The sequence below is a fragment of the Ananas comosus genome, linkage group 15, assembly GCF_001540865.1.
Source record: "Ananas comosus cultivar F153 linkage group 15, ASM154086v1, whole genome shotgun sequence".
NCBI classification, from domain to species: domain Eukaryota; kingdom Viridiplantae; phylum Streptophyta; class Magnoliopsida; order Poales; family Bromeliaceae; genus Ananas; species Ananas comosus.
In genome coordinates this window covers 4,742,040-4,768,757 of record NC_033635.1, presented here as the reverse complement: position 1 = coordinate 4,768,757, position 26,718 = coordinate 4,742,040, and the positions used below count along the sequence as shown (strand labels likewise).

General features: G+C 31.3%; 1 protein-coding gene across 1 annotated transcript; it reads left to right on the top strand.

The window, feature by feature from the left end:
• Positions 21,695–26,700, top strand: LOC109721341 (zinc finger CCCH domain-containing protein 18-like). The gene is made up of 8 exons (XM_020248899.1): positions 21,695–21,856; positions 22,207–22,967; positions 23,528–23,695; positions 23,783–23,962; positions 25,078–25,154; positions 25,264–25,428; positions 25,535–25,637; positions 25,843–26,700. Exons 2-8 carry the CDS (start codon positions 22,216–22,218, stop codon positions 25,886–25,888), a joined length of 1,491 nt encoding a protein of 496 aa, XP_020104488.1. The 5' UTR covers positions 21,695–21,856; positions 22,207–22,215; the 3' UTR covers positions 25,889–26,700.

The window sequence follows — 26,718 nt, the reverse complement described above, 5'->3', positions numbered from 1 at the left end:
GGCGTCAACGGGAACCAAAATAAAAAGTTTGAACCACGCGGTTTCTCGGAGATTCGCTCACCCAAATAGATCCCAAATTGTTGCCTCAACCAGGTGTACGAGTACATTTCATGCACCGTATCCTACTCAGAGACTGTCTAGTTGCATGAAGTTGTAATTGCACTAAAGTGATAACTTATACGAATTCAAATTCGGCGTTTGGTTTCATGCGTTTGAATCTAACTGCTACAATTGGAACCGCATCCAACAGCTGAGGAGAGTAACTTTAAATAAGAGGTAACTGCACTGCAATAATAACTATATACAAATTCAAATTCGACGTTTGGTTTGATGCGTTTGAATCTAACATGCATCTACAGTTGGAACCGCATTCAACAGCTAAGGAGAGTAACTTTAAACAAGAGGTAACTGCACTGCAATAATATGTACATGCAAATTCAAATTCGGTGTTTGGTTTGATGCGTTTGAATCTAACTGCTGCAGTTGGAACCGCATTCAGCAGCTGAGGAGAGTAACTTTAAACAAAAGATAAGCTTGCTTACTTAATTATTTTTTTTAGAAAAATAGTTTTATTTTCTACCTCCATCGGAGGTAATCTTACAATCATATACACAAAGTGGTAAAATTATAGAAACGCACTTCTCAACTACACACAATCGAACAAATTATTTATAATTATAGAATTTTTGACTGCATCTATCCAAATAAAATATATGTAGTTGTGATTGTTATATCTTGAATTTCATGTATCTCCAACTACGCTGCGTTTCTAATTATATCATCAAACTAAATGGCTCCTTAGATGATTAGAGCCTACTTGTTTGTCTATAAATGAATTTCAGATTAAAAATAGCTCTCAATTGTATTAAAATTCAAGTAAAAATTAATTTTCTTTTGTTATTTATTTGACAGAAAGTTAATGACGATACAATTTGTGTTTATAATCCTATTTATAGATTTTGAAGGATAGTGCTGATCATATTAACAACTTTAAAGTGATATCTGTGATATATTTAAATTTTTAGAGGACACGTTTGAAATCGTCCCAACATAACATAATATAAAATGATATAATAATAATCTGTTTTAAAAAAATTATAATTTCTAAAAATCTAACGCAAACCATTTCAAAACTTTGTAGATGTGGAAAACAGATCATTCTACAAAGAGGAATCGGTGATTACAATTGATTACTTTTGATACTGTTAGCTAGCCAAATTCCCTGACCTTTGACCCGGTCAAAGATCCTCCTCGGGAAGTGTATCGGGAAGAAAACGGCTTCGGAAGGTGACCCTCGAAGTTTGCGCCTTTCGATCGATCAAGCGATTCGGCTGATGAGGGATCGGATCAGCCGTGTTCGAAACCTTTACAATAAATTTGGTTCTGCTAGATGAGCCGAATGTACGGACTAAGCAAGAACTGAAGTCGGCCGAGGAGCCGAATAACTAAAGAATACAAGAATTGGTCGGCTTGAAGAGCTGAATGCCTTTATATTAACTGGTAAGAAGTACAGGAGTTGAGTGTACCGAATGGTATGTAGGCTCGGTTGATTTACTTAAAGAACTACTCCTAGGAAGAACAGTAAGTGCGGGAAATAAAGAATTACAAGTAGACTACTCCTAGATAATGTAAGAAATTGGGAGAAAATAAGGGCGGTCTTTTGTTCACAGGAAAAAGACCTCTTTTTAGGATGTTATTGACCTATTTATAGATCGCCCCTTGATCAGTTATTGCTCTTACATGATCGGTCACTATCTTCTAATTTTTCGGATCACTTTCAGGCCACTTTCAGCCGATCGGAACCGCTTGTAACTGCTTGCGGTTACTGCAACTAGGGGTGTAACAGCCGAACGGCGAACACGAGCGAGCTGGGTCGGCTCGTGTTCGGTTCGTTTATTAAACGAGCCGAACACGAGCCGCTCATTAAGAGTATCGAGCGAAAATTTAGCTCGTGTTCGCGGCTCGTTTATTAACGAGCCGAACACGAGCTAGGCTCACGATGGGCAACGAACAATAAATAAAAAAGGATTAGATTAAATATATATAAAAAATAAATTTATCAAATCTTATCCATTTAAACTTTGATCTAATAGTTGAACTTTACATATAAATAAATCTTTTTATAATTAAGCTCGCATTTATATTTTTATTTGCTAAAAATAAATAATAAAAATATATATTATATATAAAAATATAAATTATATAAATTATATAAATATAAAATATATGTATTCGAGCTGTTATCGAGCCGAACACGAGCGAGCTGACCCTAGCTCGTGTTCGGCTCGTTTATTAAACGAGCTGAAAAATCCAGCTCGTGTTCGGCTCGTTTACTAAACGAGCGAGCCGATCTCGAGTTCATTTCGAGCCGAACACTAGCCAGCTCGCTAACAGCGAGCTGAATTGCCACCCCTAACTGCGACCTCCCTTAATTGGAGCGACGGTTTGCTTTTTAAACTCTTTCGGTGCTCTTGGTGTACAACAATATTGGCGCCTTTGAATGAAATACCGGCGTACCATCTATCCGTGCCTAATTGGCTCAACAGATACTTCAACTTTTTCATCAGTACGAGAGAGAGAGAGAACACATCTGATATATACATTTTACTAATAATGCAAGTATAATATGAATGGATAGGCCGGGTCCAGCTAATAATTTCTCCTCCAAAAGATATTCCAACCGCGTTCAGTTTCGTACCCTCTAATTTTTTAATTTTATTTTTCTTAAAAAAAATTATATTATTATTTTTTTAATAATAGGACCTAATCTTTGCCACGTGTGCTCAAGAAATTCTAACTTGGAATTTTTATTCATCACCATCCTGTGGGTGTCTTGTACGTCGGAAGTCGCAACACATGTGAGCGTCAAGTGGTGTCAACTCTTCTAGAAGAGCTTTTTGGGCACTTTAAAAAAAAAAAAAATAGCAAATTACCTGTTTCATTCATTAAATGAAATAAATTAAGCGTACAGTGTGGAAGCAGCTAGGGCCTCCGATGCAGCGACAAAAGAGTAAAATAAAGCGGAAAGGAGAAATGGAATAAAGACGGAAGAGGAAAGAAAAAAGTGGGGGAAGGCTGGTGTTATCGGCTGAGCTCGATCCATGAATTTGTCAGTAGTTTGATGCGTTCTAGAGTTTAGATGACGTTTGGGGTCTTTGAGCAGAAAATAAAGTCGTTTCTTTCCGTCCAAATTACCTTACAAATTGCCGCCAATGTGGTAAGAACCTTCGATCTATTTGCATTGTCGGTGATAGCAGCTATATTGGTCCAAAGCTTCCGAACATCCCACGAATCCCTAGTTGGTAAAGCTGCCCGGAGGAGAAAGAAGCGTGCGAAGACACAGTTGCTGAAAAGGTGGTCGTAGCTCTCCATTTGACATGCACAGAAAACACAGTGTTCGTCAATCAACATTCCACGAGTGAGCAGTCTATCAACCGTGAGAAGTCTCTTGCGTAGTAGCACCCAGATGAAGACTTTGATTTTAACCGAAATTTTTATTCTCCAAATGAGTTGGGTCAGCAGATCGTACTGTCCTGCATTGTCAATGAACCTGTATATTATGCGTGCACCAATTTGATTGTTATTATGGTCATAAAATCTAAAATAGTTTTATATGCAAAAATATAATATGACTAAAATTTTTTAATCCGATTGTAATATTTTAAGCGGTGACTAACTAGACCAAGAAAAGTTAATAGTTAGAGTAGTTATAGAATGGGTCATCCTCCTGCAAAGTGGGACATCATAATTAGTATCAGGGCCAATCATTTGCCGAAAGTGTGAGATGTGTTTTGATTGAGTTACGGTCATACAATGGGTAGAGTATGGCTTTCTGACTGATAATCGCTGCAAAGTTTTGAAACGGGAGTTATTTTGGAATAACAGAAAAACATATGAGTGGTATATTGGAAAGAAAAAAAAAAAAAAAGTAAGGGTAAATGAAATATTTGTGAAGTTTTGAGGGGTATATAGGCAATTATCCCTTTTAATTAAAATCAACATAAGATCCATATAATATAGAATTAACAATATAATAAAATTAATTAGACAAAAAAGACATTCATAAACTAAATAAAAAAATAAAATCGAGTCCTTTTTTTCTGAGTAATAAAGTTATTAGCTCCACATAATACCACACCATTATTTATAATTAGGTATGATCAGGAGCAAATTAGTTTAAAACTCTTAATCAATGTGATAGGGAGTATTTTTTTTTATTAATTTATAGCGACAAAAATAATATTGACAATTCTAAAAAGGTATCTATAGATATTATAAGTTTTGAGAAGCACATTTGAAATTGCACACTAAAATCTCGTGAGTCCAGAATTCTAAATAGTAGTTTTAGCTAGCTCGCTCTGCAGGCAAACTAAACTAGTCAAGATGTATGCGGCGTCCTTCCATTTACATTGGTGAGAGGAAAGAGGCTCGGCAAAATGCCCCACCTTAGAAAGCACACTGAAAATCAATATGTAATGGGGTGTAAGATGTACAGCCCTATATGAGTGTACATATAGTATTTTTTTCGCACAAATATTGTTCAATTACCCTTTCTCTTTTTTCTTTTTTTTCCTAATTATTGCTCCTAGGTGCAAGAACCCATCTCGTCAGAGACTAACCTATTATCAGTATCCGAGAGGACTGAGAGATCAAAACCCCATAAATATGCATGTATCGAATTCGACCACGTACCTTCAAAAAAATCTCTCAAACTGTTCAAATACTGTTTGTCATTAGATTTGTACGGAATAATGTGGATAAAATTTGTTTCCGGAAAGATCCCAACAAAAGTAGGAAAAAATAAAAAAAAAAAATTTCATATTGCATGCCAAAGCCTAGTGCGAGATAACATGCTTTACATCTAGTTACGTTTTGAACATTTTGCTCCGATGATAATAAATATTGATTTAGTATTAATAATAATAAATACTGTATCCCAATCGTGTCGTTTGTCTTATATCTCGTGTCTGTATTCGTAAGGTCTAGAACCAACCTCAAAAGAAAAATAAAAAATAAAGAGTCAAACTTTCGTTTTATTTCTTGCAAATTTTTTCTCGTTATGGTCACTCCAAAAGCATCATTGTCCTTATCGTCCTTCCTCGAAGAAAAAATTGGCATAGACAATTATCCTATCATCGAGAAATGTCAGTGTAGATCAATTAAGTCAAGGTTTGATTGCTTTATAGGCATATTTTGAAATTTGAACCTCTATGTTCCTCAATGTCACTAGGATATATATCTGAGTGTGGGGGGGACTAAATCTGGATGGCATTGTTGAGAGTCACGCTTTTGATCCTCAAAGAAGGTAAAAAAACAAAAAACAAAAAACAAAACAAAAGACTTATCTCTTTTAATGTACTTTTGAGCTTCTGATTAAAAAAAAAAAAAGAAAAAAAAAGAAGGAACTGCATGCTCGGCACCTATGAAGTGGTGCTACGTACACATGATATCACAATATTCTTTATTAAAAAAGTAATCCAATAAGAAATCAGATTTGAAGTTGATGCCCTTGATTCAATCACCCAAGACTAAATTTGATTAAATTTTGCACAAAGTTAGATCAAACCGGCTTGTTTGATTCATTTTTGAATGCTGCATGGTGAGAGTATCATATATTGAGAATCTGTAATCCACTTTGATACTAATTGATAAAAAATTCAATTCCTGCTATAACACCGTCGGTGGGATTCTATAATTAAAGAAACCATTCAGTTGAATTTTTACTATAAATTCATCACCTCAATATATAAAACTGATAGAACTATTCAAAAATAATCAAATACAAAAATACAAAATATGGGCAAAATAAGATCGACTGTCCAAGAAAAAAAAAAAGTACACATGACTTATCTTTTTTCAATTCGGTCTCTTTTTCTTATTTTCTCTCACGCACTAGTCAGAAATGCTAATTAAGTCTACAACTAAAAGGGATTGTAATCTCTAGCGACAACTCCTTATCTAGGAATTGGATGGTTTACTAGTTTTTTTAAAAAAATTTAAGTAAAGAGAAAAAAGTATGTATAACTCTATATATAGGCTATACAATTTTAATTCATCCAATTCAAGTAAAATTAATTACTACTACTTGTCTTTTATTCTAATTCAAATTAGAATTACCTAAAAATTCTAGACTTGGTGTATATTTTACACTCCGCTCATTCATAGACTTCTATTTTCTACTTGTATTATCAAATTTTGTTTTTTAAACTAAAAGTTTTAAAAATTTTGTAAAATTTATACAAGCATATATAGGTAGTATTTTTTTTTTCCTTTTTAGGAATTTAACACAATTTGTAGGTAACTACAAATAAAAAAAAAATAGAAGTTAATTATTAGTAGAGATCGAAGAATCTCAGTTAAGATCATCTGTGGACAAATTTATGTCCTCTTGTTTGACCTTTTACAGGAGCAATTCAATGCAACGAATGATCTTCGAAAGGGCTGTGTCAAAATTAAAGTGCATCTGTTCACCTACACCAACGTATATATTATATATATATGGCCAAAGGTGCTACAGCGCTTTTACCGCATTTTTTGACTTCTTTGCGTCCCACACCTTAATTTCTATTTTTTCTATGTTTCTGCCTCTTTCTAAGAAGCTTCTTTGTTTATCCAGATGAAGAATAATAATGTTCTAGGACTACTAACTAGTATAGTATTTGATTTGAATGCCCTCTCTCTCTCTCTCTCTCTCTCTCTCTCTCTCTCTCTCTCTCTCTCTTAGTCTTATCATGCATGTAAGGAGGATGGGGAACATCCTATAAAATTTTTCAAATCACTTATTGCATGATCCAGTTGCATATTAATTGCGCCAACTTAGGAATGATTGTCTATATACCCCTTAAAACTTCGAAAATATTTTATTTATCTTTACTTCTTTTTTTTTTCTAATATTCCTCTCATATGTTCCTCCATATTCTAAAATATCTCTACAGTTACTATCGGTAAGTTAATTTGGATTAAACATGAGTTAAATATATTAAAAAAAATCAAAATGTTACTTTTATCCTTAACTTGAAGACAAATAAGAAATGTTGGTGATGGTAAAGTGTATATTTGAAAAGACCAAAACGCAAAATATTTTTTGTGCCCCTAACTTAAGGGCAAATAAGAAAAACCAGTGATAGCAGAAGGGTATATTTAAAAGAGCAAAATAACAATTTTATAAAGATAATAGAGTTCATTAACAGATTTTAACTCTAGGAGTATATTTAAAATAGGTTGAAACGTAAAAAAGGTATTTTCAATATTAACCTTTTAAGAGAGGTAAATCAGAAAGTCGGAAATTTTTCAGGGATATATAAGCAATTGTCCCTAAAACTTATTATTTTATTAAATTATGTGAAACAATTATTATTATCCAAAAGTCTAAATTGTTCGCTAGAGATATGTGTTTTTGTATTTTTATACTCAACACCTCTCCTTATGTGTGGGTTAGAGACTTTTTGTACCCAACACCTCCTTTATCAGATTTTTTTTTTTTTGATAGGATGAAGATATGGAATTGATTAAATAGAAAAAAATTAATTAATGTTAAATGTGGGGCATGAACTGAGGAGCTTATGTTCTGATATCATATTAAATTATACGAAATGAATTACTTAATTGTGATGCAGCTATTCTATTGTTTTGAGAATTATATTCTCACAATGGTAAGAAATATTATTTAGAATGTTGTATAACTTTAAGCCTTGTTTGGTACTAGTGCTTTTTTATATTTTTTAAGCAATAATTCTATATAAATTTGAAAAGTCCATAGAATATATTCTTCTTATTGTCCTTACCAGTTTGCTTGTGACCTACTTTTGCAAGTGATAAATGGCATCTTCTTTAAAAATATATATATATTTCACAACTTAAAAGAGGTTGTTTAATTTCTCAGAAAAATTAGAAAAAAATTAAAAAATCATAAAATATTATTTTTTAGTTTTTTTTTTATCTCTTTGTTTTTAAAGAAAATAAATTTGTATGAAATTATTTTCATATTGTATAGAAAATTAGTGTGTGCTCATTTTTCTAAAAGATTTTGAAAATCGAAATTACTAATTTTTATGAAATATTAAAAATAAATCAAAAAATACTTTTTTTTTCTTTCGTGTTGTTGAGAATTATATTCTCACGAATGGTAAGAAATATTATTGAATTACTTATTATTGATGTACAAATAATATTACTTTTTTTTTAATATCGAAACAAGTATATTAAGTCAACTACTTTATACAGTGATGGTTACGGTAATATGCGTACCAAAAACCACAGCAAACCATGGATAGCCAAAAAAAAAAAATGTCATAAAGTTTGAAAAGTCAATAAATCCTTTCAAATGTACTTTTTTTTTTTTTTTACTATTTTTAGTTGGAAAAAAGAAGTTAAAATGTTACCTCATCAACGTGTGTCTCGTGTTGCATTAATGGCGTCTCTTTCAATTCTAGAAGAATCATTGAAACTTAAATAAATTATTATTCTTTGAATACAAGTGCAAAAGACATTGGATCATTGATATTCCAAGATCTAAGTTCAAATTTTATTTAATTATTTTGTATTTTTAATTTAATTTAATTTTTTTAAAAAATAAATGAAGCAATAACATATTGTCATTTTCTCTGTAAAGAATATATAGCGATGACTTAATAACACACGAATTAACCTAAATTTTCTGATTAATATTTGATAATTAAAATTTAATTTAATATAGATGAAAATTTACAAATACTTTTATAAATTTTTTAAAAAATATCATGGATATCTCTCAAAAATTTAAAATATTATTAATATTCTCCCAAACTTTATAATTATTATAAATGCCTCCGCGGCCATTCTCTCTTAATTTTTATCAGTTAATTTTGATAATGTAAAATAATTTTTCTAACCCTAATTATTGATGAGTAAAAGTGTATGGAGGCCCCTCACCTAGAGATCATTTTAAAATAGACACCTTTAACTGTTTTTTTTTATTAAGACCCTGTAAGTCTTCAGTTTTTGTGATTAGTAAATTTTTTTTTAATTGAGATACCTCACTCATGAATTTAATAAAATTTTAATTTAGCTAATAAAAATCACCTAATTGTCAAAAAAATAGAAAAATAAATTGAGAGGATGTAAATAAAAAAATATATCAAAATGGCTTACTGGTGAGGGTGATTTTACACATTTTTAACTTATTGTAGAAGATGGACATTTTAATTGAAGAATTTTTACACGAATATTTCATAAGAAATACTCTGATATCAAGAATTTTAACAATCAAAAGACTTTTTTACAGGAGATGTGTAAGTTGCTTAAATAGAATTAAAAATATTTAGTTTATGATATTTTGTAGATGTGAGTATGGATATAACTGAAAATATTTAGGAGCTGTTTGGTTGCACACAGTTGCAACTATGTTATAGTCTTAATTGTATATAGATCTAACTACAAGGTTTGATTTGATAAAATTACATCAGTTGAAACTACATTCGAATTAGTTGAAGAGAGAAATTGTAAGATGATATAGGCTTATTTATCTAATCACTTTTTTATCCAAAAAGATCTTTCTTTTTCTGCATTAGGGGTGCGTTTGGTTCGCATTATGAAAGATTACTAGGAATGAAAAAATGTTCGAGAATCTTATTCCTATTCATCCTATTACTAAGAATGTGGAATTCCTGTGTTTGGTTCGCACGGTCATATTATTTAGCCATGTTATTTAAGATTACAAAAAATATATAATTAATTTAATCATCCTATTACTAAGAATGTGAAATTCCTGTGTTTGGTTCGCACGGTCATATTATTTAGCCATATTATTTAAGATTACAAAAAATATACAATTAATTTATTTATTTTTTAAATTAATTTTAGATAATCTACCAAAAATTTCAATATTTTTTTAGAAAAAAGGGAGAGAGAGCATAGGTTAGAAAGAGAGAGTATAATTAAAAAAATAGTAAGAGAAATAGAGTCGAAATTAGAGGGAGTGAGAGAGTTGAGATTTAGAAAAAGAGGGAGAGAGAAAACTTAGTTTAGAGAGAAAAAAAGAGTTAAATTTTAGAGAGAAAGATAAGTTTAGAGAGAGATATGAGGTTATAGTGTAAAGAAAAATAATACCAATTAGCCGACGGGTAGGGTGAAAGAAAGAGATTAGACATATTATGATTACCCCAATCCATATTATAGGATACCCACCCTTCCTCAAGAGAATGAGATTAGTATTTTGGGATGAATCTTATTCCCAAGTAAATCTAATATTACCAACTAGATTACTTAGTGCGTTTAGCCAAAACACCGTCATATTTTTATATTCCTATTGGATTATTAGGAATCTTTAAAAGATAGCGCGAACCAAATGCACCCTAGAGGTTATCTCACAAGTCCATATATAAAATAATAAGATTTATAAATATAGACACTAATTTTCATGGGCCTAATTAAATAAAATATTTATAGTTACAACCTTTTTTATTATATCCATCTAAGCCAAATATATAGAGTTGTAATTATCATAATTTTAACTACATATGTCTTTTAATTAACTACGGTGCATTTATAATTACACCCTAGAGGTGTCAACGAGTCGAACAAGAGCGAGCTGGGCTGGCTCGTTTAATCGAACACAAGCTGGCTCGTTAAAGTATCGAGCCGAACACGAGCTGACTCATGAATTGGTCAACGAACAATAAATTAAAAGGATTAGATTAATTGGATATATATAAAAATTAAATTTATAAAATCTTATCCATTAGACTTTGATCAAATAGATGAAATTTTACATATAAATGAGTCTTTTAATAATTGAGCTCAACATTATTATATTTTTATTTTGCTAAAAATAAAATAATAAAAATATATATATTATATATAATTATTTATTTATATATAAATATAAATTAAATAAATTACATAAATATAAAATATATGTATTCGAGCTGTTATCGAGCCGAACACGAGTGAGCTAACCCCATCTCGTGTTCGGCTCGTTTATTAAACGAGCTGAAAAATTCAGCTGGTGTTCGGCTCGTTTACTAAACGAGTGATTCGATCTCGAGCTCATTTCGAGCCGAACACNTAGGGAAAATTTCAAACTTATCCCATAAAATTTAAATATGTCACATGTTTAAAACTGAAAAAATTAATATTGCGCTTATAAACCTATAAATTATATCATAAATGCTTTTTTCATTAATTTTTTAAACTTAAAATACAAATGACCTATTCACTCCTCAGAATAGCTAATTATTATGTCATTTAAAACTTTTGTTTTAAATTATGTTAATTAGGAGAGTTTTTTTATTTATTAGACACAAATTATTGTAAATAAAAGTAATCACAATAAACTATAAAAATAAAAATACGAAATAAAAGGATAATAATATAAATCAAAGCTAAAATAAAGAACTATTGAACTACGTTTAAAATAATACAAAGATTAAAAAAGTAATCAAACTTATAAAAATAAATGCACAGTAATATAGATCGAAAAATAGAAGTATGGAATTACATCTAAAATAACATATGGACCTAAAATAAACCTAACAAACAGTATATAATCTCTCTAAAAAAAAAAAAAAAGTATATAATTCTTTCTTCTATAACTAAACCAATAAAATGCAAATATATTAACTAAATAAAATAAAAATAAATGCGTACTAAATTAGTCCAATAAAGTTATATTGATAGATTAAACTAAACTAGAAAAATAGTACTAATAAATGCATAGTCTTTTAATCATTACATGTAATAAATGCACACTATCTTAATCATAACATGTACAATAATTAAAAAGGTAAGAGGGGTAAAAGGAGCATTTAAGCTGTATTTTGTATGAAATATTAGTAACATGGGTAAATTTGATCATTTTACAAAATTTGAGGAACATTTTTAATATTGACAATTCTTAGTGGGTGTTTGGTTCGTGGATAGAAAGGGGATAAGAGGTTATCCCTTTTTTATCCTCAAACACAATTAAACATGTTAGGGGATTCACCACAACAGAATTAGGCTATAGGGACACATGTTTGGGACACTTTTATGTAAGTGTCCCATTTGTGCCAAAATTTTTTAAAAAATATACTAATGCCTAAATATAAAGCCCAATCCAAAAAAAAAAAAAGGTTACTCTACTCAACCCACCACATCCAGTCCGTTTAGCCCGATTATAAACAGAAAAGAAAAAAAAATAAAAAATTGATTACCATCTCTCTTTCTTCCCTCACTCAATCCACTGAAATTCTAAACGAAGATCCCTTCCTTCTCCTCTTCCTCCACCGCGGCAGCAATGAGCTAGAGTTCCGGCGGTTGCTAAATGCTTAAATAAGTGTTGGTAAATTAGCAGCACTCTTTTTAGCGTATAGCGACACTCTTTAACTGTCACTATATACCTAGCGACCCCACATATAGTAACACTTTTTAAAAGTGTCGGTAATTTAGCCAGTAGCATTTTTTTTTAGCTGTACCGACATTTAAAAGTGTCGCTATAAACCGTTTTTATTGTAGTGATTGTTAACCCTAAGGATAACCCGTTAAGGGGTGGGGTTAACAATCCCAATCCCCTAGAATTGAGGTGAGATTAGCTAATCTCACCCCTATTTAAATTTTAAATATTTTAAATTTCTAATGTTAAAATTAATATTTATAATTTTAATTTTTAATTTTTAATTTTAAAATTATTATTTTTAATTTTTTAAATTTAAAATTTGGTATTTGATATTTTAAATTTAGATTTGATTTTAAATTTAAAATTTATAACTTTAAATTTTTAAATTTGAGATTTAAAAAATTTAGTTTTAATTTTGAATTTTTCATTTTAAAAATTATATATTTAAATTTAAAATTTAAAATTTTAAATTCAAATATAATATAAGGGGCAATATTATTATTTTCTATTTATAACCCGTACTATTCTTGTTATTCCATTTTATCTATCCAAATCCTATTTTTCTTATTCTTCAGAATAAGTCATTTTTCATCCAAACGCAAAATTGATCTATTACAGGCTTATATCTGAACTTATCTCTATTCTTGAATTAGATAGTTCTTACTTATGTCCGAACCAAATGAAGTCTTAGAGAATTTCTATGTAATTAGATGTGGACAGAAGGACACCGACAAAATTGACCTTAAAATGAATAGAATGATTAAATAAGAGAAATAATTTGGCATCAATCATGTGTTCTTCACCATGCTATTAATGTTTTGGCACATATGATATGAAAACTTATGATTCAATTATGCACGCACTCACTTTGATGTGGTTTATGATTAACCAACACATCACCAATATATGAAAGTTTTATTAGAAGGAGCTAGCTAGTCTTCTTTGTAACACTTGTACGCATTGCCAATATCTCAAGCCAATCAAAATTTGAGAAAAATATAATATTTTTTCTAAAAAATATTATGATGCATGGGATCGGTGAACTCCAGAGGGGCACATTTCATTAAAAAAAAGTTTCGCATATAACAGTCACATTACTCAATAATGTCTTCATCCAATCAAAATACATAACTAGCCTCCGTTTGGTTAGGGGTTAGGGGATGAAATAACCTCTTAACCCCCATTTTATCTCCAAACACTTCTAAAAATGGGTCGGATTAGCTAACCCGAGCTAACCCCAGCTAACCCCACTTCAAATGGGTTATCCCGAATTAGCTAACCCCACCTAACTTCACCAAACCCCAACCAAACACTATTTTCTATTCATAATAACTCACTATCCTTCTTATCCCACCTACTCCAACCAAACATTATTTTTCACTATCCTGAACTAACTCTAACCCCTAACCAAACATAAAAATACTCTAACCCCACCTTAATCCTAAATTTAACTCTATCCCTGAAATAACTAATTTTTTCTTAATCCCGAACCAAACGGTAGCTAAGAGTTTATTCATTCATCATAATTTTTTTTAAAAAATATTTTTATTTATAAAAAAACATAATTAACTAGCTATAGATGGTATGGTGTGATGTGGTGTCACTGTCAAATTCTAGACCGTTGATTGTGGAATATCTGCAGCAGTGCCGACAAAGGGAAGGGCGTGTGTTTTCTGTACATCAAATCAACCAATCATATCAGGTGGAGAGAGATGTCGGACCAATCAGATTTGCTGTTTCAAGCCGAGCCTCGTTGTTCTCTTTACCATTCCTTTATATCGTCATTCGTCATCGTAGCGTCATCTAGTCGTCATCCAATAAGTAAAATTATATACTAAACACCTTCGAACAATACTATTTAGTATTAAAAAATGAAAAAAAAAATTCAAGAAATATATTTATTATTATTATAAAGATACCTCCATTTATAATTTTTTTTAATTTTAATAAAATGTAAAATATGGGAATACTATTTTTTGAGGAAAAAAAAAATTTATTCTTTTTTTAAGAATCAAATGAATGAATAAAATAATTTTCACCCAAAATGTAATAAATTATGTAAATAAATTATTTTCTCCAAAAATTTAAATGGGCAGAAAAATTTGTCTCTGTATATCTTTTATATTTAAGATTAAGAATTTTCATTCTTCTAGGCTGCGAAGCTTTTTTATGTCCCTCAACATCTGGACAAAATTTTTTTTGGTAGTTTTCATATTTTTATATTTAATAATTTGTTTTTTTATTTGGGCTCCCTCACATTTGGATTCGAAATTAATTTGATAGGATCCATAACTAGGGGTAGTTAACTGAGCCGAACAACAATGGACTAGCCAGTTCGTGTATGTTCATTTAATTAAATGAATTCAACACGCAGGCTGATTTTTAAAAACATCGAGCTGAAACCATCTAGCTCGTATTCAGGGCTGTCTACATTAAGCATGAGTTGTTCTTCAGGAAGTACAAATAGCAAGTTAAAGTTGTGAGCTCCGCTATACTAGCTAAAAAATTAAAAAGCATTAAAATAATTAAAACCTCAAATAATAATTAAAACTTATAAAACATATAGATTTCTTTAGATTGGCCTAAAAATCCAAATTGTAAACTTTGTTTTATATATATATATATATATATATATATATATATATATATATATATATATATATATATATATATATATATATATATAAAAGCTATATCTAGCCAAATACGTGCGAGCTAAGGCTTGTTAAGATTTCGAACTAAAAAATTCAGCTTGTGTTCGACTTATTTATTTAAACGAGCGATCAATTTTGAGCTTAATTTAAGTCGAACACGAGTTGGCTCACGAATAGCTAGCTAGATTGCCAGCTCTACTCATGATATGGACTTGAATTAAACGGGAGAAAATAAACTAAGTTAGGAGTCTGGTATGACTCGAACTTAAGACCTCTTGTTCTCGATTGGGTTCCCTCACGTCTGGATTTGTAAAGAATAATTTTTTTATTTTTAATATTTAATACAATTTATAAAAATATTTTATAAGAAATATTTTCACAGCTAGATAAACAAGCAACGAAAAAAGCATTTTCTAAGCTGAAACTAATTTTCATATAGCTTTTACATCAAACCAAACACCCCCCTAAGCCCTTTTGAAATAGTTGCTCAACTTTACTTTTTTCTCTTTCATAATTTTATTTGTATTTTGATGAAGTTTCAAGATTGCATATTTATCCATACAAAGTTGTAATTATTAAATTATTCTTTTATTAAAGCATCAATAATATATAAATTTATTCCTATAAGTTCACTACGGGTAGTTGACGGTTAAATTTTATCGTGGTAACCGTTAGACCATCATAAAAAATAATTTTCTTAAAATATTTTAAAACTTATAATTTATCATGTATATAGAATGGTATGAAATTTAAAATTAAAATATTAGAAATAACAAATGATGTTATATACAATGAGAAAGATATCTATTTTAAGAAAATAATCATTTGGTAGAAAAGAAGTCAATTATAACTAGTTAACTTATACAGAGGAATGTATTTGCAAACTAAGCAACTTCAAGTGTATTTGAAGCGTAATTCCATTGAAGAGCCCTTCAACGGGATCTGGTTGAGACAGTTTGGTTAGCAGTATGATTCACTTTTTCAGAAGCTAGGCCAAACAGACCTTTAGAAAGATCTAAATATGGAGGTAAAAGGTGCTACTCATTCAAGTTTTTTTTTTTTTTTTTTTTTTTTTTTTTTTTTTTTCCTCCATATATTTGATAACTAAACTTTGTAGTGAAAAAAAAGGTAAAAGTGCACTTCCTACTTAGAACAACATGTCTATTCCAAGAATTTGTATGATTTTGGGCCGGGCTTTTGAGTCTCATGGTTCGACTTTTGGTTCGGACCGGACTTTTAAAATTTAGGCCCAAAATAATTTGAGGCATTTTTAGGAATCAAACTCGACCCAAATTCTAAACCTGCATGTGTTTGTGTGCGCATGCATGCGCATATTTGTGTGCAAACAAAAATTGAGATACTTGCAGTGTCACTATTTTGGATTTTTCATTTCTCCTCAACATCTTTTGTATGGAATCTAATATAATGTTTATATATATCTCTTTACCGTCATTAAAGGGCCTGTTGTCTTTTTCTTTTCTTTTTTTTTTTTTTTTTTTTTTTTTTTTTTTTTTTTTTTGAGAGATAGGTAGCACGCTATCCGCTTCGTTTATTTCATTTAAAAATAAACTTAGATAGAAATGTGAATCAACTAGGATTCGAACTTGGGTCTCGGGTACCAACCACCAAGCTCTTTACCACTTGCTCTAGGGACGGTCGGTTGGTTAAAAGGGCCTATTGTCAACCATTGAATTTTCGCAGATAACTCTCTGTTCTCTCCCTTTTTAAAATTTTATTGTGAACCTATTTAAAGAATGACAAACCATTTCATATCTTAATTTTATCAGTATAATTTCATATGCCTTGATATCTTGAAGATGCTCTCTGCAAATAACTAATCCTAGCTAAATACACTTAGGGCATGTTTGGTTCACCTATTTTAGACTATGAAATCGAAATGAAATTTATTGATTCCGATAGTTGTTGTTTGTTTTATAGGAATCAGATTCCGGTTCCCATTTCGCTCCGGAATGAGAATGGCCAAATCCATTTATGACTTAATCCGCTTTTTAATTCCGGATTGGCCCATTCCAATATAAACTATTCAAAATTCTCTTTTTACTAACAACTATCTCATCTCTTTTCATCACTTTCTTCTCTCTTAATCAAAATCCTCTCTAAAAAATTCTAAATTTTCATTTCGATTTCCATTTCAACAATGAACTAAATATTTTTGGATGTTTCGTTATTCCATTTCCTATTCCAAAGTAATCCAATTCTATTTTCCATTTCTATTTCAATCATAAACCAAATATGCCCTTACCGAAAAGTAAAATCATGGCATATAGACCATTAATTAATTTATAAGTTTAACAATTTACACACAGATCAAAAGTTAATAATAGCACGTATCGATGAGCTTGTATATATGCTGTGTAATCCAAAGTTATAATTTCACAATCATCTAGTGCACAACCAATATAAGAAAATAATAAATTTTTAGATAAGTTAGTAAAATTATGATCATCATTTCTCACTAGACGGTTGAACTAGGTTTCAACACTATGTAAGTAGTAAGAGCAAAATATCGCGCTCTCCTCAATTAAATAACCTTCAACAAGCAAATCTATTTTGTATCTTAAAAGAAACTTAAATAAATGAAACTAAGGATCAAAATAATAAATAAATTACAACAAATTAGTAGTTTATTAAAAGGTTAAATGCATATAGGTCCTTGTGAATATAGTGAATTGTTAAATGCATACGGGTTCCTGTAAATATAGTAATTTGCAAATATATTCCTACAAAGTTCAACTTTTTTATATTATTCCTTAAAAGTTCTAATATTTTTAAATATATCCTTCTGGTTTGTTACCATTATAAAACTAATTATATTTTAACAGTAAATAAATGAAATATCATTTTTATCATCACAAATATATCCTTCCAAGAGTCACAATAGTATAATATATGAGAGATAAGAATATCAAGTTATTTTATAAACTAATCAGCGTTAAATATTTAATCTGTGGTTAATTAAAATTTTTTAACGGATTCTAACGGCAAAAACATATTTGAAAATATTATGACTTTTACTGGAACAACCCATGGAAGTTAAACTTTGTAGGGATATATTTGTAATTCACTATGTTTGCAGAGACCTGTATACAATTAATCCTTTATTAAATTACTAGGTGAATCTTAATATTATAATAACTAACCTCTCAATTGGATACATTTTATAGTATTGCGCTGGACTAATAAGTTTAGTCTCACTAGAAAGGTGAATAATAAGATCCAGGATGATGCCAACAAAGGAGGGAGAAAATTTTCTTGCAAGATGTAATGCCCCAGCCCGGCGGCGAGAGCCTCCCTTTCTCCGTCGGGGCCGCAACAGGCCCGACGCACGGGTAGAGCTTTTTATGCTTGCACGAAGCGGAGAGCTGCTATCTATCTGTACAATCAATTTTATCATCGAATGCATGTACACAGAAATAAAACATACAAAGGCTTCATTCGGGATTGCGGGGTGATTGCGTTACGTGCGGTGAGAAAGTACGTTGGAAAAATATACTATTTGTTTCCGTACATAATATTGCGTTCCGCATATTGCGATGAGTCGGTTATAATATATTTTCTGCAGTCCCATCGGAGAATGCAGAAGCATATCCCTATATATTTTTTTCTCAACTCCATTTTATGTAATAGCATTATATAGACCTCAATTTTAAACTAAGCCTAAATACATTAAACTAGTATGATTGATAACTCCTCATGATTTTGTGACCCTAAAGGCCCCCTTTGGTTTTGACATAAAAAAGGAATATCTCTTTTTATCTCACTATTCTTGCCAAACACCAAGCAAAATTGGCATGTTAATTTATCCCCACGTTAACAGGTTATTCTGGAATAACCCGTTAAGAGGGAAGAATAGTAGTTCCATCTATTGGGTGGAACAAGCTATTCTCTAATTTATTCCTCTACTAATTAAGTTAAAAATAATTATAAATTATAATTAATTATTACAATTAAAATTTTAAATAATTGACTAATTAATTAATTAAGTTATTAAATTAATAAATATTTAAATAATAATTTATTTACATTTTATTATTATTTATCTAATTAAATAGTTAGCCATATATTCAATTATTTACTAATATTTATATTATTTAAATAATTAGTATTTTAATTTATATAATTAATATATTAACTAAAAAAANATTTCAAATTTTGAAATTTCAAAGTTAAAATTTTAAATTTAAAAATAAAATTTTAAAATTTTAAATTTTAAATTCAAATATAATAAGAGAGTAATATCATTATTTTTTATTTATAAAACCTATTATATTTCTTATTCCATCTTATCTAATCAAACACTATTTTTTTTATTCTTAGAAATAACCTAATTTTCATCCAAACGTAAAATTGATCTAATCCCCACTTATAACTCAATTTATATCTTTTCCTAAAATAGTTACTTTTTGCTTATCCCCGAACCAAACGATACCTAAAGTCTATAACACATAAACGAGTACATACATGTGACCAAAAAATAGAGTCCAAATGGACTTTCCTAATTATATATATATTTATAAATTATTTTAAAAATGGGCCTAAACAAGGCTCGATGGTTAGCGGGCTATGGGTCCGGCCCATGCTTTATCTTTTTCAAATATTTTTTGGTCTAAAGCCCAAAAACTTGGTTTGGGCCGGGCTTGGGCTTAGCCTAATTAGAATCCGACTTGGTTCCACCCATCCGATGCAGGTCATCTTAGTAATTAAATCATAAAATTGTAAAGAGCAAGTGAGTCAAATCATATAGACTTTAATCACTAATTCAAAATTTTGAAAATAAAATTTAAAATCAACACAAATCGGACATGTCTAAGTCATAATTACACATCATGATAAGATTAATTACAGACAAATTAATCTTTCGACTATTTAAAATTGTCATAGAAAGTGACAGATATTTTTATTTTCAACTGTTGAATTAATTCAAATTTTGAATTAATAAAGTCGGATTTCAATTTATGAACAAAAACTCAAAATTTGAAATTTATTGTGAATATGCAATTTGAAAATAAGTAGTTACTTTATTTCGGTTTGAAGCAATCTGCTGATAGACCCAATATTTAAAATTTTTAATTAATTTTAAATTTTGAATTAAAATATATATTCACACTTGATATTATGAAACAAATTTAAAATTTAAAGTCAAGTTAATATACTTTATTTAAATCATTCTATTTTTTGAATCTAATTTATTTTTAGTTGCTTAATTCAAAATTATTGGATATTCGAATATTTTCTGTGTTTGTGTATGTGAAGTATATTCTGCAGAAAAAATTTAGATAAATATAAATTTTTTTTTCAGTTTTCATCAATTAAATGCAATATAAAAATAGGTCTCCTAATAATATTTTAGTACTTATTTCAAATCAACAGAAATTTATTCATCATATTCATCAAAAAACTTATAATAAAATTTAATTTTTGAAAAAGTAAATTCATCTGTTATATTTTATTCAAAATTATTTGTCATATTCTAATTCTAATTCAAATTCAAATAATTGTTGCCGACATAAATTATATAGTTTTTTTTTTTATATAAATTGAATATTATACTATATTTTTCGGTTTCTAACGAATTCAAATTTTAAATATATATTTTAAACTAAAAGTATCAAAATTTTAATTAATATTTTAATTCAAATAAAATTAAAATTTAAATAGATATTTAAATTAAATTTAAATTTGATTATTGGTTACCATCAATAAAAGGTTAATAAATGAATTAAATATTAGTAAATAAAATTGAATTAAGACAGATATTACTTTTGATTGAATATTATGTAGTGATGGATATTTCGCGTATGATAGTGCGAGAGATATTAATGATATTTGAAAAAATGTGTAGATAAGAGATAGCAGATATTACGTGTGCGAGAATATTGTTTTTAAAAAAAAAACAAATATTTTTATTTTCAACCGTTAAGTTAATTTAAAATTTGAAATTAATAAATTTATATTTAAATTTATGAACTTATTAGCAATTTTGAATTCAATTTTCAAACATCAAATCTATCCACACACCAATTCAAATTACAGCTTCTTTTTTTTTTCTCATCTAAAAAAACCCTTTTTTTTGGGTCTAAGAATCCGAACCGTGAGGCTCCAAACTACCCGGAGATAAAAACTAAAAATGCGCTTTTACCGCGAGCCGTTTTGCCTACTTATAATAGTAATTTATATTTATAATTTATAATATTTATAATTCTCTAAAAAAAATGAATAAATAAATAAAAAAATAAAAATAAAAATAAAAATCCCATAATCCCCTCTCAAAGAAACGGTTTACATTTAAATGACAGGTGGGCAACATGCACTATGCCACATTAGCCCTTCTGTTGAGCATTTTACTACTAAAAAAGAGCTTTATTATAATGCTTCCAAAAATAATTATCACACTAATCACCCATTAAGAGTGCCAAAATGACAAATTGGTCCATTTCTAAGTCACCTATAGAAGGGATAAGTTCAGGGGCAAATTCGTCATTTCGCTCGAATTAAACCAATGCTGGAAAATAGCAATACAGCCTGTAACATAATAATAATAATAAATAATAATAATATCATTCATTTCTCATCTTTCCATTTGTGTTATAAAATTAAAGTAAAAAAATGATCATTAATTTTTTTTGAACATTCCAAAATAAATATGCAGTGACTTTACATTTATATATATATATAATAGTGGCCTCGATTTGAACACAGTTTTTTGCTCTCTCTTCTTGGTGTGTGTTATCTCCTCTTCTTCTGCTTTGGAAGGATGATGATGAGAGACTAATAAAAGACTCCCTAAACACTCTACAGGAGAAGGAGAAGGAGAAGAAGAAGAAGAAGAGTATGTTGATTTAGTTGTAAAATTTGTTCCCTATTTCTCTCTCTCTCTCTCTCTCTCTCTTTTTTGTGTGTAAAAAAACCCTTTTCTTAAGAAAAAGAATGGCTCCCACTCTCTTTCTTGGTGCCTGTTTATCTGCTACAAGTCTGTTCATGTAGTGGTAAAACTATATCTTTTAGTGTGTAAAAAAACCTTTTTTTTTTTTTTTTTCCTTTAGTTTCTTTAATTTCTGGTTTTTGAGAAAAGCAGTTTCTTTATCTTTATCTTTTACATATAGTGTGATCTTTCAAAATCTTATGTAATTTTTATTTTATTTTTTTCTCAATCTTTGTTTTGTTTTGTGGTGGTGGCAGGAACCAGAAATGGAAGTGAGCGATTTTACTAGCATTGTTTTTAACAAGATTCGGAAATACGACCCAGAAAATGCGTTCAAGGTCATCGGCTACCTCTACCTGCGCTGCACCACCACTCAAGAACTCGTGGACTATGCGTTCGGGACCGACGCCCACATCCTCTCCCTGATCAACGAAGCCAAATCTTTCCTCCCGACCATCGCTTTCCCGATTCTTCAGCAGCTGCAGCAGCAGCCCGCTCCCGATTTCACGCTCCCCCCTGCAGCAGCTCTCTCCCGGAGCTTCTCTTCGCCGTCGTCGACCTTCCGTTACTGGGATCACAGTCCTCCTCCTCCTCCTGCCTTTCAGGACCAGCACGAATCATCGCTGAATTCTTTCTACCCTTCCTCCGTCTGTCCTGAATTCCGGGCTGAATTGCAGGCTGCCAAAGCCTGCCAGTACTACCACAAGGGGTTCTGCAAGCACGGCGACAAGTGCTGGTACTTGCACGGCGGTCATCCGAGCTCGAACGAGTTCGGCGGCGGCGGCGGCGGCAACGAGGAAGTGTTTGATAGGCTGGAGGCGGAGATTCGGGAGCTGCTCAAGGAGAGGGTCGGACAGCCGCTCTCGATTGCCTCGTTGCCGACGCTGTACCTCGCGAGGTACGGGAAGGTGCTGCAGGCCGAGGGATACCTTACCGAGAGCCAGCGGCACGGGAAGTCCGGCTTTAGCCTGACCAAGTTGCTCGCCCGCCTGAACAACGGCATTCGGCTCATTCATGGGTGAATCCCCCCCTCTTTCTCTCTCTGTTCATTGTTTCTTGTAGATTATTATTATGTTACTACAACAACAACAACATCATCTAAGTGTAGTGTTAAATTCTAATAATGGAACTTTTGAGGAAATTCTCTTAAATCAAAGTAATGAAAGTTTAGGGTCTGTTTGGTTCAACGTAGAACCGTTAATAGTAATTTTTGGTGGAAAAAAAATTCAACTTTTTGTAAAATCTGGTTTGTAGGCGAGTTTTTCCATCGGGAAAAAAATCTTCTTCTATATTTGTTTGGTTCGGTGGAAAAAAAAAATGAATCAAAAAAGGTTTACTCAGCTTGAGTTTTTGTTTTCCGCTGAAAAACAATGAAAAATGAGTTAACTTTTCCCCAAAAATCTTTTACGTCGAACCAAACGAAGAGGAAAAAGCATTTTTCATACCGAAAATAATTTTTCGATTCGTTTTACATCGATCCAAAACCAAATGCCCCCTTAGTTGGGTGATAACTTTTCGTAATTTCTTTGCATTATTATCACCCTTAAATTGGGACGTATGTGTTTGTCTCTGCTGCAGTCAAAATGGGCAGCATTTGGTAATCCTCGCAGAAGATGCGCACAAATACATCGAGAATAAGAGCGACAGATATCACCAGGGCGGAGTAAATGCCAGCTCTAATCAAATTTATCTCACATTCCCTGCCGAGAGCACATTCACCGACGACGATGTCGAAAACTACTTCAAGTAATTTTTTATTTTTGTCGATTAGTTTCCAAGCAAAGCAAAGGCGTTCTCAAGATATAACTGCAATATTTTTTTTGTTCGTATTAGGCAGTACGGACTGGTTCATGACGTTAGAATTCCTCATCAGGAGAAGCGCATGTTCGGTTTTGTGAGTTTCGTGTACCCCGAGACGGTCAGATGCATCTTAGCAAAAGGGAATCCTCACTACATATGTGGCTCGCGAGTATTGGTCAAGCCCTACAAGGAAAAGTCGAAGCTGATCGACAGGTCAGAATTGTAAAGACAATCGCTTTATGGGTCGTTTTTCGACTCGTCGTCTTTGTGCCATAAAGAGTTAGTGGGTGATTGGATTTGGATTAGGATTAGTCTCCTTTTTCATTGAATTAATTCTTTCGCTTTTTTCCTTGTTGTCGCATTCGGTACAGACAATTGCTCCGACAAAAATTTATCATTATGTCATTACTCTTATTTGTTACTTTGTCGTCGGATACTTTATTTTTGCCGGTTTGTTGTTGCTCATACTTTTTTATGTCATACTTCAGCATGGCATTGGCGCGCTACCTAGAGAAGAATGAGTTATGTTGACCCATGATACTAAAAGTTTAGGCTTTTGTGTGAACAATTTGGGAACGCTCGGATAGTTTGACTTCTAATAGTATCACTTGAGGAGTTGGGAAAAAAAGCGTGTAGAGATACGCTTTTGCATTTTCCACTTGGGCTGTAGAGATTATATCGTAACCAAATTGTTACGATCTATACAGCGTGTTTTTTTTTTTTTTTTTTACAGAAAAATAGAATATTTTACCATTGTGCTTTCTCATTGTAAGTAATGCACTCTTTCCCGCAATGCCAAATGAAGCCTCGTAATAAATATGAGTCTTGTAGAGAGTTGTTCCTGCACCGTAGCCGAACCAGTATCAACTCCACTTGCAACAATTCAATCTCTTTCAACTCATTCTGGCACTGCAATGGAATGCGGATACAGTTGCTTTACCGCCTTGCATGACGGCACTCAAGCTGTGTATGTGAGTTAAAACTAGATTCTATGTTTTTATAAGGTGGCAAGTTGTCGTCCTCTTCAGCTCTATGTTTTCCGTAATGTGTAACACCTTGTATATGGTTGTTGAAATTAAAAATATTATGTTTGCGCTACTGGTTAATTTAAATTACTAAGGACATAAATGTTTTTTACACTAGGGCAGATGATGAATTCGGTTTTTTTTTTTTAATTGGTGCATGTATAAATCTTATTCAGTTGGATATAAGTCTGTTTTGTGAGGTAGAAGCTAAGAAAGTCACTGCATCGGAGTGTATCCTATTTTATTTTGATTTTGGCCCTGTACTCTTTTCGTATCCCTACTAATGCCTGATGCACAATGCAGGAAGAATGCCGAAAAGACCATGTTTTCAAGCAACAGCCTTTCCAGATTCTACGAAATGGATCAGAACCCGAATACGAGTGAGTCGGACATCTAGTTTCAATTGTTCTTTACTTCTTGTTACGTTTGCTGGTTGGACCTTTTATATGTAACCTAATAAGATTTCCTCTAATTTTCTCCCCTTCTCAGCATCAAGGCTGTGTCACTATTCTGAGATTTTCAAAAAGCAGTCGATAGAAGAGCGTGAGTATGAAATTGAATCGAAACACCCTTTTGATCTGCAACTGACTCCGAACAAACCGACACAAGAACTCTTCTTTGGCGGTGGAATGGACGATCTGAATTACATTGAAGGTGATAACCGATCCCAATGCGCTATTTTATTCTTTTCGTTGTTTTAACACTGTAAAGCTTATCTTAATACGGATATATTATTCTGTGCGTTAATGTTTACTGGCAGATCGTTTCAGCAATCTCTCGATTGTTCCAAAGAATCCGGACGGTGGCGGCAAAAATGATGACACTACAAGGCAGATGAGCAACAACCGCAGCGATAAAAATAGGTAAGTCAGATTTAATTTAGAAGATTTTGCTCTCAAATCGAATCCTTGTTTGGTTTCTGCTGCTTATTACTTTACATTTTTGGCAATGAAATATATGAAAAACATATAATCACGACTAATGTGTGCATATGTCATTGTATGTATCAAACACTGCAACGTCCCAGAATGCTCTTTCCTGATCAATTTCACTTTATTCTTTTCGCAGTGCTGAAATCGATCTTCCAGAGTCTCCGTTTGCGTCGCCTCTTTAGGAAGTGGAGGAAAAGAGCAAGTTAAACATCACAAGAAGTACATATAGAGGTATATTAATAGTAAGCGACTAGAGATATCGGTGCGGAAAAGTTTCGTTCTACTTCGGCAACTGGTAATTTTCTTTACAAGCTTTTATTTATACGACCTCAAGTACAGGTGGGATCACCTTCCCTTTTAGACATTGTAAAGGTCGCGAAAACGACGAACAAACTACACAAAACATAGCGGTAGGTTTCACTACTTTGAATCACAGAGACAAACTTTTCTTGTGGGTACAAAGAGATAAATACAAGTACAGTGGTAACTCTATTCGAAGAATTAAAATAACCCGAACTTCGTTTAGATTAGGTGTTAAACGAAAGTCATTAGTCCGTTTCCTTTTCTCCTCTTAGTTTTTAATTCCCTGAAACATTACCTGTACATATTTTACAAATAACTTTACGCTCATTATACCGAAATGGTTGGTGAGATTGTTTCGATTCGGATAATAGTGAATTATGTAAGTGCTAATGTTGTCATCTGTGGGCCATCATATATCTGATTGTGTTTCAGTTTATGGTTACCACAGCTCATTTGTATCTACACCTAATCTTTTTCCATATTAGACCTCTGTCATTGGAGTACAATTTCTTCTTTTTTTTTTTAATGGCTTTCTTGTTGTGTGATTGGGTTGTTCAATGTATTTGTTGGACTGAAGTTTGATACCAGCAATTTAGAATTGCTAGAAATGCTTGTCTGAGTTGTTTGGACATTAGAATCCCAAAATGTTGTTAATTTATGGAGGGAAGTGCTACCCCTTTTGTTGTGCTAATCATTTATTACAAAGTTA